A 17465-nucleotide genomic window follows, 5' to 3' on the forward strand; every position below is an offset into this window, starting at 1 on the left:
ATGACAATACCCTTCTGTCTATTCCATCTTTGAAACCAAAGCTATGTTTCAGTCCTAACTGTGATGAGTAAGAGGGATAAGCACCAAACAGGAACTTGGGGTTCTGGAATCTTTTCAATTTAAAAGAAAACCATAAACCTTTGATCAACCTCTCAAAAGTAGTTTGAAATTTATACTGTAAATTAATGGGAAATATTGGAGGACAGCGTCCTCCACACCATGATTAAGTATGAATGTCATCCCCTGTTTAGTGTTTTTAACTGTCTAAAAAATTGTGTTGAGTTAGGTTAAGTCTTGATGATGCTCCATAGCACAATAAACATTTTTGTTACCACAGCTATAACTGTTTGTTTTAATTATTTGATTTACTATTCATTTTCAAATTTTCTTTCTTAGGTACATTAAATATATTTGACCTTTTAGGCCTATTTATTATTTCACTGATTGTATTTTGTTTTTTAGTTTGGTTGCTGGACCAGCTCCTGAGCTTTACTAATGTCCTCTTGGAATATGTGTTGATTTGTTACAGTTTACAGTGTTACAAAGCTACAACTTACTACCACTGGCTCATGTTTGTATGTAGTCTGCTGTGACCTGTCTGACCAAACTAGTTTTCCCTGTGGAGATAAATCAAGTTATCTAATTACTCACTAAAGCATTTATTTCAGGGGTAATTGATAACACTTTCACACTAGAAAATAACTTTTTTTCCACTATGTCTGTTTTATTTTACAGATTAGTAGTGGACTCTCAAAAAAGTGGATCATGTACTGTGAGTCTAGTCAGCTGATGGTGTTGCATTTTGTGTTTTACGTGAGTACCTGAAAAGTCACTTCCTGCCACGAGAGGGCGAGCTCTACTAGCAGATTCCCCTCAGAAGAAAGAGGCACCATTTCCTGCTTTTCTGAACGGATGGGATTCAGATTTAGAGTAAATATCACTCGCAAGTAAGTCGTTGATGCATGTCTTAATTATTTGTCATGACTTTCCAAAATTGCACACTCAAATGCAAGTCTCCGAGGAGCAAAACTGTGTTAACTTCCAAAAATCCCTTCATCCCTCGCCTAGACATGAGCTGTGTATATTTGACATGAACTGACCCATCATTAAGTTCAATAACTTGCCTGTAAGTTTATCCACAAATGGTTACGCTGCATCCATACACACACACACACACACACACACACACACACACACACACACACACACACACACACACACACACACACACACACAATTTCCCCCCTGCAGTGATCCATAACCCTCCTTGATACCCCATTCTCTCTCTCAGTCTGGGCAAAGTGCCAGCTGCCTCCCTCCCTTTCTCTCTCTCTCTCTCTATCTCTCTCTCTCCCTCTTTTGCTGTGGATCCCTCTGTGTGTATTTTGTACATACCAAGCCAAGTCACAATGCTGCGCTTACTAAACCAAGTGGCTTAGGCATTTGCAGTGTGATGCTGCTGTTCCCAGACCTCCCTGTCTGGGGTGGACCCGCTTTGTGAGGCAGTGCAGATCCCAGACAGCTCTGATGGCAGACCAGGGCAGGTGGGCTTTGCAAGCTGAGAAACCAAAATCACCTGTTTTGGAAATATAGACCAACGAAGGACAAAACAAGAAGGAGAAGCAGAGTCTTTGGAGAGCCTATAGGTCTCACAGTGTCTATCTACTCCCCCTCCCCTTTTTCTCTTCCTCTCTCTCTCTGTGCACACACCCCACACACACAGTCTCCTCACACACAGACACGCTCTCCGCTTGCCTCTCCTTTCTTCCCTCCCTGTTTGTCTCCTCCACTCTCCGATGCTGTTGTGGTGAACAGCAGGACACTCCAGGCTGAGCTGCATGGAGGCGCAGGGAGGGGCAGGGAGCCCAGGTAAGAACCATTTTCTGTTCTCTTCTCTTTGTCATGGTGTATGTTACCTTAGGTGGGCATGGTTGTTGTAAAGTGCCTTTGTCTTTTGAATGCATGTGCTGTGAATTTCCTCTTTTTGGATATGTTCATGATGTGAATAACTGGACAGACACTTTCTGTACAGCTGGACTAGAGTCTCCCTGAATACTGTTTATCAGAGAAGCTTTTGATTCATGTCACCACCTTTTTCTAACGGTCTTGTCTAGAGTTAGTCACTGATATATGTTAGAATTATTATATATAAAGCAGTGCACTGGCACACTATCTGCTTATTGTCTTTAACCAGGATCCAGTTGTTGAGGTTTCATTCCCAAAGATAGAAGTTTCATGCTTAATCTATTGCTTAGTAGCACAGGTCTTTTTTTATATCCACACACGATAGGTCGGTCATGTAAAAGCCAGTACAATAGTGAATGCATGGCCTTTGTGTAAAGGCCATCCAGAGAAGCATGCTGTATGATAGCATTGCACAATGCCTCAATGCCACCATTGCACCGCAACATCTAAACATTATTGAGATCATAAGGGTGATACACTAAGTATTTCAAGGTTTCATGGTGATGTAGGACAGATTATATAGGCATCTGTGATTAATTTAAAAAAGTATATCTATTGCATAAAGTGAAACAAAGTAGTAAAGTGTAAGTTTAGTTTAGTATGTTAACAGTTACCTCTACAGCTGCAGTGTTTTTTCAACCACTATTAAAACGTAGCTTTTTTTTTTTACTGCATAGCATGTTAGGGTAAAACAATCTCTCTGCAACCTCTGCAGGCTGCATTCTCAGCAGATACTTATAATAGTCTTTTTTAATGGGGAAATGACTTTTATTCTGCTCATGACAAATTGATATATCATTTGTTTCTCAAGATAAAACTAAATTAGATTGCCCATCATTATTATGATCAATCACAGGACTGGATCACAAAGCTTTGGTATAGCAGTGTTGGCACTGTAGCAAACACAGCAACCAGTCGTTTCCAGCCCAACCTGTGACCATTGTAATTAATGCTGATAGAGAATGCAGCAAAAACATTGTAAGCATATGAGAAAGTTTATTCTAGGGTCAACATGGTCTTAACTAACTGAAACATGGACAAGGACATGAGACTTAGATAAATCAGCTAGCACAATGACCTGGTGAAAAGGGTGATGAGAGAGCATATTAATTCTCCTGCCTGCACTACATAGCCAAATGATGATTGATTTGTTGAACTGAGACACTGAGTTTGAGTCCACTTTTGCTAAACATATAGAACACTCTCTCTCTTGCTTTATCTCTCTCCATCTGTCTGCTAGTTGATTCACAGACAGTTATGGCTGACAGCTCTAGACAGGGTCAGCTATTGCCTGAAACTGACATATTTGTGATACCTGACTGTCTTTTACCAGAACTGACTTCAGATTCCAGTTATTGACTGAGGCTTTTTCACAGCTGATTCAGCAGGTGGTGGCTACATCATCCCATCTGTGTAAACATATCTCCCTTCACATGCAGATAATACTGTGACTTTCTGGAAAGCTCTTCTCTTCTATCACTAACATCCTGACTGAGAGCGAGACTCATCATCCACCAAAATGCTAATCATATGAGCATGCATGAGTACACAGATATGACAATAATAGTCAGAACAGCAAAAAAACTATATAGCAGATGATCCTGAGAGACTCATTTTAGATTTATGTTTGGCGCTCTAATATCATGAGCGCATCTTAACTGATACATACAGTATATGTTTACCAATCAATGAAACAAGAGTCATTTCTTTATATGACATAAGATAAAGTGCTGCTCATTATACATTTTGTTACAGAAAAAAATAGCTCATTAAATACAGTACAAAATCTGAATCTAGCGCAACTCCAGCAGCCCATTCTTGTGTAGACATGAGGCTGAAAAAAAACTCGGATAAGATTAGAGCTTAGATGGATGGATGCATGCACAGTCATGGTTATATGCCCCATAGCAATGGTAGAAAGATTAGGAACAGTAATTCAATAGAAACCAAAGCTGGCAGAGAGTCTAAATATTGAACAAACATTTCATTGTAACAGCAGAGGTAACGCTATAGTCTTTTTTTGTTTTTGCAGCTTCTCTCTGGGGTAATCAGTCAATAGTCAGCAATGAACACTTTGCTTCTGGTGGTGAAATCAGAATCCATCATGTTCTGGCCTGGCCTTCACTGTACATGTTTCATCTGATAGGGGAAATTCAAACATCTAGGAGCATACTGTTAGAAGAAATGGTACTGGCCATCTGGTGAGGCCCATCAGAAAGCCACAACACCCACACTCCTTTCCATCAACTCTGCATGTTATCATTAAAAAGCCATACTGCTTGATTTTATGTTAAAGATTGCTCAGTAAACAAAGATAAGGTTTTAGGGGTGAGTTTGTAGGAGTTCACAACATTGCTGATTTATAGCAACATGCAATTTTGAAATGAGTGTTTGGAAAGTAGTTTATATTACAATTTATATTTTTTATAAATTTCAACTAAACTTGCATCACTCCTGTACTCTTGTCCTTTTCTCGCAGCCTCATCATATGTTCTCCACTGTGTCAAAGAAAAGCAGGCGTTTAACCTTGATCAGATTGAAACAAATTAGAGCTTGTGCACACTCCTGTATTTAGGGGCTGCTATTTTTACTACCTTCTATTTTCAGAGTTGCTAACTTGTTTTCTGTTTTGAATGGATGTTTGCAATGTGTTTCAGCTGGCTTGACTAAGGAGCATCACCAGTCTGTAACACATTCAATTAGATGTCAGTCCACAGCCAAGTACACCATTTCAAGGAATCACATAGTTGTAATACTTTTCGGTCTTATTCCCAACAGACAGAAAGTGGGGAGCTGTGAGTGTGAAGACATGTATAGTCTTTATCAGCTGTGTACACAATGTGTAAAAATGACAAACAGACAGTTGAGTTATTAAAACCTGACAGTGGAATGGTGATGCAGTTACCTAGGGAGACATAATTGTGGTTATACAAGGAGTATAATCACTGTGCGCAACTGATTAACAATGGAGTGAACATTGACTTCTTTCAGTACACGCAACCATTAAATGCTTTGTTTCCCTTCATTAACCAAGAAGTGTCTGTGAAGACTGGTTTTGATGCCTTAAACTGTACTGTGGTAATATGTCATTAAAAATGTAAAGACCTATTATAAATAAATCAACCTTTTTTTATCCTTACTCCTCCATTTAAAACAACAGAGCCCAATAAAGATATCCAGAAACTGCTGAAGCCCTCCAGCTCAGGCGACCTATCCAAGGAGTTGTTCCAGCACACAGCAGGGGAGGAGGAGGGCGGCCTGTCAGGGCACACTGCTAGTCTGCTGCACATCACTGAGAAGAGACGTAAGTAGCGGGCGGGGGAGGAAGTAAAGAAAGAAAGCTATTAAGAATGTGAAGTTGTGATGAATATTCATTGGCGGTGAAAAGGCGATACAGGTTAATAATGGGTGGAAAAGGCCTTGAGCAGGATGCCAGATCAATAACAAGTGCCTCTAAAAGACCATTAATGTTTTACTTACACACACACACACACATTACACACATTGCACACATATGATCCTGGACCAGACCCTCATCCAGTACAGTTAAGGTTTATCTGCAGATTATGCACTAAATGATCATTGCCTATTTTAGGTATTCTAGTCCCACATTCTCAAAGATTGCTGCACCACAGGCTTGACTGAAAGGACTCTTTGTGCATCAGTCCCATACAGAGGCTACCCTGTACGTGCCAGACTCAGAGCCCAGGGCACATAAACACACAGAGGCGGATACTGGGGCTACATGAGTGACAAGGCCGCCTTTATCTGCTTCACTAACTAAACACTTTTTCAAAGAGACAGCTCATCCAGAGGCTAATGTCTGTGTTTCTGTGCTTTAATGTGAACCACTAACTAGTCATGCCACCTGGCTAGAGCTAGAAAGGAAGACGTATATAGAGCAGGACAAACGCACAGAAAGAGAATTAAAGTTTTAAATATTTACAACAACATTTTCAACATAAAAATCAGTTATTCTTTTACAGCCATTGTCAGCCATGTCATCAAGACCTCAGGGCATCAGATACCATTTTTAATATTCTACCTGATTTTTGCATTCTATGGAGACTGTTTATTTAAGGTTTTGTCTCAATACCACACTGCAGAGCAACAAACTACTTCCTAGTGCTGCAGTTGTATCTCCAAAAGTGGGACCATAATGGCTCCTGAGTCATCTGCAACATTTATTTTTAGGAGCCTGGAGCCTGGAGCCCACAGTCTACATCTACCCTAAAATAAAATAAAAAAAGTCCCAGAAAATAGCAGGTTGTCAGTTTTTGTCATGAAAAGTGAATCACTTATGAAAAGAACAACATGTAGTACAGATACATGCACATATAGAGTAGACAAACTCATATCTTCTGCAGTGTAGAGAAATGCATTTTGTTATTGTGACAGGAATTTAAGATCAAAACATGTGTAGTGACTGCTGTGGGGTAAAATGTAGCATAGAGCGAAAAAGTGCAATTTATTTTTTATTGATCTTGAATAGAAGCTGGGAAGAAAAGACAAATTAGGGGGACACAAACTTGGGCATGGCTCATTTCCTGTCAGCTAGTTAGTGATTAGTAAAGAATGCAACTGGAAATAATTGCACTCAATTAGAAGGTTTATGATTAAAACTGTGAAATGGTGTGTGGATGAGTGCTTGTGTGCTTCATTAATGTGAGGAAAAAATACTTAATTTTATAGTTATAGTGGCATTATATGTTTAACATACTACCTCAGGGGCTTCGCATTGTCTCATCCATCTTCATTCAGCCAGAGTCCACTCATCATTACCAGCTGTTCAGGCTGGACTGATGACCTCAGGGTAGTGAAGGAAAGGGATTACCCAGATCCAGCATGCAAGGCACATCCCCTCTCCTCTCTTATCCCTTCTTCCAAATGTGAACCCCTCCCTTACACCCATCCTCCCTGTTCTTCTCTTTTCATTCCTTCAGTTGAATCAATCTGTACCTTCTCACATGCTGAGAGAAGAAAGGAAATAAAAGAATAAAAGGATTGTCTTTAATAGAACATCAATTACAATATGCAAACAATTATTTTTCTTACTGCTATTTTCTGAATTAAAGGAAGCGTCACATTAAATTCAGTGAATTAAAGGGAGCTTTATTTCATACACATTAACTACAAAGGTGTGAATATTAAGTGTGAGATTAAGGGCTTATTGCCAAAAATGAAAATATGTCAAGAAGGAGTCAAATGGATCAGCACACACATATTAGATTTTACAGGCTGTCAAGCTGTATGCTTGCTGTAAGAAGGGGTAGTGTGTGTTTTTTTTTTTTTTGTTTTTTTTTACATCATCCTTCTGCTTTAAGCACAAAATCCTCCAGTCCTCCAGTTTTTCTTTTTTCTTTTCTTTTAGGGTGTCTCAGTGTGAATTCCCTATTGCCAGCCCTCCCTACTAGTGTCTCACAGCTCCCCTGATTGGCCTTTGAGATGGAGGCAGTTGTTTCAGTCAGTCTGCCTGGGAGAGAAAACGTACTGATCAATTATTCAAGGAGTAAGGGTGTGGGAAAGAAAAAAAAGAGATGGGGGGTGGGGGGGGGGGTGGATTAAAAAACAAGCACTGTGGAATGGGAACCATCTGGAAATAATGGGAGAACATAATGCAGACAGTGTTTCATTTTACATAATGCGCTTATGTCATTCCTCAATCTTAGCTCATTTCATCACTCCCTGTTTTTTTTTTCTTTCATCTTCATCTCCTTCTCCATAATATCCATCCTGGCTGTTTCACTTCCTTCAGTTTTTTTCCCACTCCTCCTGAAAAGGGATTTTAAACATACAGAAAGGCTGTAGGCAAACACCTCCCAGCCTATGGGAAATTTTAACTGAATTTACAAGCAAAGAAATAATCTGAAGTGATGAAAAATATGAAATACTTAAAAAACATGTCTATATGGCTCTTGTCAACCAATGCTTGCATATTGCAGTATTTGTCAAACAAACATAGACAGTCACCATCACTGTCAGGCAGCAGACATTGGCCCGAGCTTGGGGTGTGAAATAGCTGTCACTGCTTACTGCTAATCCTGCCCATTTCCGGTGCTGCTGTTTAATTACATGTGGTGAAGTGTTCAATGATACAGGATACAAGGGAAATGGTTGGCTTAACTCTTTACTGAGACTATGTGTAGCTCTAGAGTCTCCAATGAGATAATACTATTTATCCTTAGTGATTTAGGCAGTGATGTCATTTTCTAAGCTGGATCTTTACATATGCAGAACTTGGATATCTGTAATGTATCAGGATAGCAAAATTAACTGTTACTCAAAACAAGCCATCAGTCTGGTGGCTTGAGGTGAAACTGGAAGATGTGATTTCTTTGTTTGCAAATGGTTCTAATTTGTTTTCAAGATGTTTTCAGACATCCAAAGTTTGATGTTGGCAAGGCACTTCCTAAATGTGCATGGTTTGTTTTTGATATGGACTTTAATGGATAACATCAGACTACAAGTGGTTTGGTAGTTGTTTGCAATGGCATTTTCAAGTTTGAACATCTAGGGTCACAAAAGTATGGTACCTAAATTAAAGTTACTTGCAATTTTAAAATGTTTGCTTCCACAATTTTCTTAGGGTGTACTCACATGAAGCGATCGGTACCATGCCCAAGCACGTTTGACCCCTGAAATCCTGTTCGTTTGACTAAGTGTGATCGCTTTGTACCATACCCGGGCATGGCACGCTTGAAGAGGTTGACCCGGGTATGATTCAGTTAGACTCGGGCAGTGTGTGTTATCGCTAACCGTGACGTCAAAGATGTGACTGTCCCATTAAAATGCTGTGTTGCATAACTGATAAGGCTCTATAAGGCATGTGTGAGGGCCATGTGTCAACACGCCCAAAACAACTCCAAATAAACCACAAAGTAAGTAAAATTGGAGCAGATGGTTTTGGAAAATAGAGGAGAGATTTTAGTTTTTCCTTATTACATTCATCAGGACATCAAACTACGGCAACACTTGGTCCAGTAAGTTTTAATTGCTCTCCTCTATTTGTCCACATAGTTCTCATTGCTTCCTTATTTATCACTCCTCATATCTCTGCATTCCTGGTATTGACTAAAGCTGAAACATAGCACCATTACCAGCCACTGCTTTAACATGAATATCACTCTAGATCAGTGATGCAGGAAAATTAAAAGCAACAGCAAAGAGCAGCAGGAGAGTGGGCTCTACTTCAGCATGAAACTTTGTCTTAAGGAGCCTGGAAAAAGGCACGCAAATGGGGTAATAACAGCTTTCAACCAGTCGTGCGACCACTGTTTTCTCCACAAAGTCACGCCCACATACAGCGAGTGAACAGTTTCATTCAGACTTGATGTTGCATGGAAGGAAGGCATCCACTGATTCATAACGACATAAAAACGCACTTATGTCTGCCTCAGTGTTGTGTCCAAACATCTTTCTCCCTGTAATGGTAGATTTGTTCAGCTTTATTACACAGAATCGGTGCCCAACTTGGATGATGTTGAGTCAAGCACATATACTTGGATTCTACATGTGTGTATTACAAAATGTTTGAAGAATTTTCACATTTCACATACATTACATAGACAAGCTTTGGAGGAAACCTGACTAGAATGCTGAGCCTGGCACGTTGACACACAGCACAGGCCAATGTGACCTTGTGCAGCAGTAGTGACTCCTGCTGAGGAAATCAGAGACTTGTGCAAAAATGAACAGGTGCTACACTCTCAGGAGAAAAATGGGGATCACAGTGCATTTCACAACTGGCATAGATCCTATTTTTATCCCTACACTTAAGTTCTTCTTTCATTTTTTCAGTCTCTGCCTTTGTGTCAAGCTGAAAGAGAGACACTCAATGAGTAGAGAGGCAAGCTTAGAAGAAGATTAAAGAAGCCTGCTGTGTCTGAAATATTTCTGAAGTAGACAGAATTTGGCTTTACAAGAGGTGTACAGATAAAGTACTGGATAAAAAAGTAAATTGGATCTTTGTTGAAATCGATTTTACAATAACACTGCAAGAGCCAACTATTGATCTGCTTATGAGTCCAGTGGAGATTCAAGAGCAGCATTACATGATGAGCTGAGGAACTCTGTGTTCATCATGTATGCAGTTTATCCTCCACTACTTTTTTAAAAGAGCAGCTTTTCTTCTGTGATGTCTGCAAATATGAGTGGATCATTTAAATCTCTTAACTTCACCACCAGACTGAAAAGCATGCATTTTTCTCCCCCTCTCTCTGCCAACCAGAACCCTTGAGCAGTGTGTCTTCTTTGGAAGTGCACTTTGACCTCCTGGATCTGACCGAACTGACTGACATGTCTGACCAGGAGCTGGCTGAGGTTTTTGCTGACTCTGATGAGGAGAACCACAACGAGTCTCCAGCAGGTAAGGTCTGCTAAGAATGAAATGCATATGTTTACGATAAGCAAGAATAACTGGAAAATAAAGGAAAAACAATATGTAGATGCACTCAAGGTTTGTACAAAAAATATAAAATTGAAATTTTTCATTTTACATACTTAGTGACTGTTGACTTGTACAGTAACCCATGAGTTACAAAGATATGTGTATGCAAAAAAAGTAATTGCATTTAACATTTAAAGTGTCTTGTGAAAAGAGTACACCACTGATTTAGCATGGCACTTCTATAACATTGTCAGACTGTCAATGTTCAGTTAAAAAAAGAAGATTAAAGTTGATGCAGCAGAAGCAGAAATATCATCTTTTTTATTCCTTGTCAAAATCTGGTTTCTACATTATTCATTATTCAATTGTACTTGATTTACTAATCTGTTTTGAAGACTTGGATGTGTTATGCTAGTAACAGTCAATGCAACTTAGAACCACTAGCCTCAAGCATAAATGAGGAGTGGGCTACAGAATTCCCCCTAGTTTTGTGAATGAAAGGAAATAATGTCATGTTTTATCTGACTGCACTGGACTAGTCACATACAATCCAAATGAATCAAAGGTATGCATATTAAAAGATGAGACCGTTGTGTATGTACATGTGTGTTAAAGCAGAGGTACAGGATAAAGGCCAGTCCATCTTTCTCCCGGTTTGCTAAAGGAAGCAAAAAATATTTCCCATGTTTTATTTATGACCTGGGTTCCTCATCCTGTATACAGACAGTGAACTCTCTCTCCTGCAACAACCCTGCCTCTCAGCAGGCACACAGGGTTTCATGCCAGCTCAGTTTAGACAGTGTCTTACACATAATAGTAAATTCTTTGCATGAGTAGTGCTGGTCAGAATACTTCAAACATTTTTTTCTTGATTAAAATATCAGACTTTCACTTCTCTTTTTTCTGTCTGTCTATAATGTTTCATATCATGGCTCAGCCTGTGAGTTATCTTCCCAGTGGGCCATCTGTGCCATATGTTGCTGTCTGCAGCTCTACAGCAGATTCTTTAAATGAATGATGGTGTGCAACATTTACAGTAGAGGAACATCATGTGTGCAAAAAATAGCCATTTCTTTGTTTTCAAAGATTTATTTTGGGCTTTTATGCCTTTATTCAGATAGTAACTGGCAGAGATGCAGGGACAGAGAGAGGGGAATGACCTGCAGCATAGGTCCCTGGCTGGATTTGAACCAGGGACATATGCGCTTTAACCAATCGACCACCAGGGTGCTCCTTTTCATAATGAAAACTATGTGCATTGTCTGGAGCACCAACTGATGCACTAGCATAAAGAATTAGACTTATTTCAAGGTTAGACTTAGGTCCCCTCCCCCACGCGCCCTTCAGCTCTTCTCTAAAACACCACCAGACCAAGTTTCTCCAGGTTTTATTAGTCACAGGCCACAGCTGTGTTTCAGTAGCCAGAAAGTACAGGTGCAGAAGATGCAACAGCCAAGAGGCTTCTCGTCCAACATCTCATATCCGCTGCTCTGTTCTCAGCCAATCACGATTAAATCCTGCTGTTCAGAGATGAACAGCTGTGCAACACTGTCACGATGTTAAATAATTTAATTTACACAACCATAGATATGTGAGAAAACAAACAATGATTAACTGTTACCATGACTAAAAATAGATCAGCCATCTAAAAAATGTGGCAAACATTTTTTCATTATTGAAAGTTATTGAAAGTTAACCTTTTGACATTAGATGTATCATTTTATAGTGTCTGTCTTCATATTGCCTCTAAATGCCTCTCACTTTACCATGCACAACCATTGAGCTCCTTTTTTTGTTGTCTTTCAGCTTGCCATTATCCTTTCGTGTCAATATCTGCCTCAGATACAGTGTGTCAAAGAAAGGATAACAATCCAAGATAGATGCAGCTACTGATGGCTGAAGGTGCTTTCAAGTAGAAGCATGCAGACAGTAAAACGACTGCAAAGTTTTCTGCATGTTTAGCTGTGCAGAATTTGACAGAAAATAGACTATTACAAAATGTTCAGTTATTTAAGAAAGAGTAATGTGAGGCTGAGCAGGAAGGGCAAGCTGTTTTTGTTGTGAGACCCACCAAAAACACAATAGCTTAGATGGCATCAACACATACTATGAACTTGACAGATGCCAAATGTTAGTGAATGTAACATTGGACTGCCAGAGTCAGTGCTTTGAATACCACTGGGGCTGTGCAAACAGTGTGTGTGTGTGTGTGTGTGTGTGTGTGTGTGTGTGTGTGTGTGTGTGTGTGTGTGTGTGTGTGTGTGTGTGTGTGTGTGAAAAAGGATTTATGAAACACTGATTTATTGCATAGATCTCAGCTGTGAGGACCAGCTGTTTTGTTGCATCTGAAACAGAACAGCAGCTAAAACCTTCCTCATCATTCAACCCTTAGATTTCATTTCATGCAGGGCGATTATAGATACGTTTTGAACAACTCTGATTAAGCTATTATAATGACATACTGCAAACTGTGTGACAAAGGCACTACAATGACAGTAAGCTGGTTACAGCACCAAGATGAGATGGGTGGGGTGTGTTCATAAAGACATTATAAGGGAGAAAGAGAAGGACTTAAATTTAATTAATTGTGCCAGAGTTAGTGTTGCGAATGTGGGTCAGGTAGTATTGAGTTGTGTGAGCATAGGACTCAGTGGGAAACTGCTGAGTGTGTGCCAGTGTGTGGAGGGCATGTAGGAGTTGAGGGAGAGGTTAAAGCAGGCAGAGAGCAGAGGAAGGGGGGGTAGATGGGTTAGCGAGTTCATGCTAAATGTAGGTTTCTGAATAATTCAGTTTTCCCTGCTGGAAACAAGGCCTGGTCTTTCAAAAGCCATTTAAACAGTTATCATAATCTGAGTAACTACACTGACTCATTATTTATAGACGCGTATGTCTTGTTTGTTTTGTTTACTCTGCTGTCTTTCTTTTCCCATTTCTCTTCTTCCATTCTCATGTTCCTCTGTTTCACTCCCTGCTTTTTGGTAGCTTAAAGCCGTGTTTACATGGATAGTTCAACCAAATTCAGTGAACGCTGATCAATTGTACTTCGTAGCTCTAATCCAGAGAGCCGAGAACATACAGTACAGCAATTAGAGTTTCGCCAAGCGCCTCTTTCCAGAGCAGCTCTAGAGGTACTGAACAAAAGGCTGACTTTGTTGATTTGGTTTGCTCTTTGTTTTACTCTCAAATGAGCTTGATGAACCATAAAGTTTAGCCACATCCCCAAAAAACTACCACAGACATAGCTCTGACCTCCTATTCTTTGTCATTGGAGTGTTTTTTTCTGGATTTTTTTCATGTCCATGTAGTGTGAGTTGTGTTTTAGAGAAGATATTTGTTAGATTGTTTATTTAGCCAAGGATTTTGTTAATAGACATGTGAATGGATGAATTGATGCAGAAAATAGGAAAAAGGAATAGGCAGAACAATCACATTTTAAATAAAGCTCAAATGTCCATTCATAGGTTATTTTCCATACTGTATATGTCACAGAGAGTGCATCTTACTATAATAAAACTTCCTGTTTGCAGTCATTGATACAGCACCTGCAGTGACATCACTGTTTGGAAAATTATGTACAATTTCAGCCCATAGAGAGCAATGCTGTAGAAGCTTCATGACTTACCCCCTAAGAGCAGGAAAATACATTCATAGATCCATTATAAAAGCTCATTTGGATGCAAAAGGTCAGACTCAACACACACATTTTGTCTTCTGCAACAGTTTTCCTTGTGCCTTCACAGGCTTTCTGTAGGAGAGTCTTGTGTTTCAGGAAGTAATGCAGCAACATGCTGACTGAAGAATCTAATGGCCGCTAGCCAGCAGCACAGGACTACTGCACAGTACCCCATAGCTCAGGGTGTGCTATGTGACAGCAAGAGAGAGAGAGACTAAGGGAAGGAGAAAGAAAGAAGGAAAAAGGCTCAGGGCTGTGGATGTATGATGGCCCACTCTGACCCTCTGTCTGCGGCCCGAGAGGAAGCTATGTATCCACCTGCAGGTGGAATGTGGAAGCCCCAGGTCCCCCAGTTTTACCACCAGTTTGTGTGGGAGGATGGTGTTGAACGCAGAACTGTAATCCACGAAGAGCATCCGCACATAGCTCCCCTGCTGCTCCAGGTGTGTGAGTGCAGCATGGAGTGCTGTGGCCACGGCGTCCTCCGTGGATCAGTTCGCTCTGTAGGCAAACTGGTGGGGGTCAAGGCTTCGAGGCAGGATTGCTCCGGACCAGTTTTTCAAAGCACTTCATCACCACTGGCGTGAGTGCTACTGGCCACTAGTCGTTGAGGCTGGAAAGTGGGGTATCTTGGGCAGGGGGACTATGGTGGAGGACTTAAGGCAGGGCGGGACAGTGGACTGTTCCAGAGACAGATTGAAAATCCCTGCTGGGTGGCACCCTCAGGCCAGGTGGCGACAGTTTTTGTGATGGTAGGAGCAGTTTTCTTGATGGGGGTGTATGCAGGAATTAAAATGCTAATGCTGCAACATTGCAGGTACACATTTATATAGCTATATAAACACAACAAGCAGTAAGGTGTTTGTGGTGCTCGCTGCAGCAGACTCTTCCCAGCAGGTTGCTGTCCTACTTATTAAAATCCAGCAGAGATGCCATCAATCTTCTAGATCAATATGCCTTTTCTCCCTCCCCCTCTCTCTGTCTCTATGTGTCTGATAAAATACATGCAGCTTCAGGGAAAAAAATAAGACAGGTATTGAGTATGACGTTCACTTAAAAGACCTAACATTAGAGTTATATGCACAGTGAAAGGGCAGAGTCTCCAGCAGTTCAAACTTCTGTTGCCTTCCTAATAGGCTGGACATCACCACCAAGTGGTGTGAAGTTGCAGTGGCTACAAAACAATTTCTCTGTATGACTAAAATATAACAGAAGAAAGTTGATTACGGCGAAGTTGCAGCAGTGAGAGTATTTATGAGAGGATCTTTACTGGTTTGTACAACGAGAAAGCAGCAGTTTGTGTGAGGAATATTCTTCTTTCTGTGGATCATTTCAGATGCCTCAAAGAAGATAAAAACAGTTTTGTACCCCAACTAAGTGGATCACTTTCTCCATCCGTTCAACAAAAAATACCTATGAGTGTGAGTAACTGGTCTTAAAGTGTTGAAGAGAAGTGTTTCATTTTAACAGGTTAGCTCTGGAGATTTAAATATGCTTTTAGTTTATAATTGTGCATACTGAAGCCAATAAACACTAAGACATTTGTATTTTCAAGCCTAAGTTCTGCGTGTAACAGGGTACAGTGATACTTCTGGGTCTGGCTAGTTAGTACATAAAAACACTGCATCTGTATTCATATTTGCCAAGGCATCATACTCCTACTGATCACAAATCATTGTGTATCTGGTTCCTAGGTTCCCACCAGCCTGTGCTACCCAGAGGTGGGTACATGCGCTCCCCCTCATGGACACGCTGTAGCAAGGTTGAGCCACCACGAGAGAGAAAGCACCACAGCGACTCAGACACCGCAGAGCCCTTAATGAAGCTGGAAAGGCCAAAGCAGCCGTGATGTCTGATGTGAAACAGCCAGACAGCAGAGAGAAAACTCAGAGCCGCCAGACACAGCCAGAGTGAGAACACGAAGCGGACCAAGAGGCCCGAATTTGCCACCTTGCACTCACATGTTTTATGGTGCTGAATAGATGAGTTCAGTTTGAACTCTGGACACTGTTCTCGAACTAAAGATGTGCAATACACACACCCTCCTTCTCTCTCCCTCTCCTCTATTTCTCTCTCTCTCTCACACACACATAAACACACAACCATTGTGCAACCATTGTTTCAAGCAAGGGGTTCCTAATGCACTCTGGTGCTTTATGCTTTGTTTTCAAATGACATACAGGGTAGGAGGTCAGCAGAATAACAGCACCTCTATCCATAAAGCCTCTCAGGGTGGGAAATAGCCTGGAAAATTAGATAAGCACTAAAAGTGGTGTCGACTGTGCGTGACCAGACCTTCCATGTGAAGTTCAGACACTGAGATTTACATTGAAATGCCAGGACATGAGGTGAAACATAAATCAATAGAGCTGTTCAAAACAAAATATCACGCTGAGGCTACTACTTAATGTGTTTCTTGCAAATGTGAAAGGGTTTTCCACTGCTTGCAAAATAAGGTAACTTCAGCAGAGGAAGTGGGTTTTGGTGAGGCCCAGCTCCATACACTACACCTTCTCCATCTAAATGAAGAATGTGTGGTGTAATGATAATTGCCTAAAAAAATACTGCACTTCTCTCACTGAATATTTAAGATGCCCTCCAGAATTATTGGCATTTGGTGAGATGACTGGAAAGATAAATAGACCAAGTAGCAAGCTGGATACAACAAATTTTTCTATTCTTGACTTAATACTTTCTACACTATTCTAAATATTTTTCTTTATTGAAATTTGTTTTGATATATGTTTATTTTCTATTTTCTTTATCATTTTGACCACAATGACTGCCTGTTGCTAAGATAATTAATTTTGATTATCCAAAGTTGATTCAAATTCCATTGAAAACGATGTATTAACTAGATGGGTACTATGTAAGAATGACAGTAGAAAATAGCACCTTAGTATGGTGTTTGCATGAATGCCAACAATACAGTGAAGTGCCAACAATTTTGTAATCATCTTATAAAATATTAATTTAACTACTGATTTTCCAGCAAAAGTAATAGCTGATTACTTGATGTATTTATCGCACATTTTGCCTGTCTGTACCAGGAGAGCCAATAATTCTGAATGCTGTGATGATCTAAAGTGACACTGGGATGGAAGAGAATAAATAAGTCTTAAAAAAGTTTGCTTCATTGTGTGGTGTGTTATGTTTGAAAAAAAACCACCTACTTTAATTTTCAGTGGTCATTTTATTCGACCTCGTTGATGCCCTCACTTTTCCTGATTAAAACAGAGAATTCTGACATTTATGTGAATTATATTATCCCTAAACTGGGCTAACCAACCAAAATGAAAATACTGGAATAAAAACAATAGAAATGTGGGGTATAAAATCTCTTTAATATCTGTGAGCCACTAGAGCCTCACATTTTAGATATTTCATTTTTCTGTATATCACAATGTAAAATCAATAATCCTCATTGACATATAAAAGAAA

At 40.1% G+C, this 17465-nt stretch overlaps 1 protein-coding gene across 2 annotated transcripts; it reads left to right on the plus strand.

Moving 5' to 3' along the window:
* Window positions 1–1645: 1645 nt before the first annotated feature.
* On the plus strand, window positions 1646–16805 carry dbndd1 (dysbindin domain containing 1). 2 transcript variants are annotated; one of them, XM_053320747.1, is made up of 4 exons: window positions 1646–1869; window positions 5126–5269; window positions 10193–10335; window positions 15719–16805. In XM_053320747.1, exons 1-4 carry the CDS (start codon window positions 1839–1841, stop codon window positions 15842–15844), a joined length of 444 nt encoding a protein of 147 aa, XP_053176722.1. In that variant the 5' UTR covers window positions 1646–1838; the 3' UTR covers window positions 15845–16805. The 2 variants fall into 2 exon arrangements, with proteins under 2 accessions (XP_053176722.1, XP_053176714.1); XM_053320739.1 differs by having other exon boundaries at window positions 10193–10330.
* The last annotated feature ends 660 nt before the right edge of the window (window positions 16806–17465 follow it).

This window comes from Scomber japonicus, chromosome 1 (genome assembly GCF_027409825.1).
Source record: "Scomber japonicus isolate fScoJap1 chromosome 1, fScoJap1.pri, whole genome shotgun sequence".
NCBI lineage: Eukaryota > Metazoa > Chordata > Actinopteri > Scombriformes > Scombridae > Scomber > Scomber japonicus.

What these genes read in the sequence shown, in the direction of transcription:
- dbndd1 (XM_053320739.1), top strand. Translation starts at nt 1,839, where the DNA reads ATGGAGGCGCAGGGAGGGGCAGGGAGCCCAG. An exon ending in GGGAGGGGCAGGGAGCCCAG is followed by an intron (nt 1,870 to 5,125) that starts GTAAGAACCATT and finishes TTAAAACAACAG; the next exon opens with AGCCCAATAAAGATATCCAG. An exon ending in CCACAACGAGTCTCCAGCAG is followed by an intron (nt 10,331 to 15,718) that starts GTAAGGTCTGCT and finishes TCTGGTTCCTAG; the next exon opens with GTTCCCACCAGCCTGTGCTA.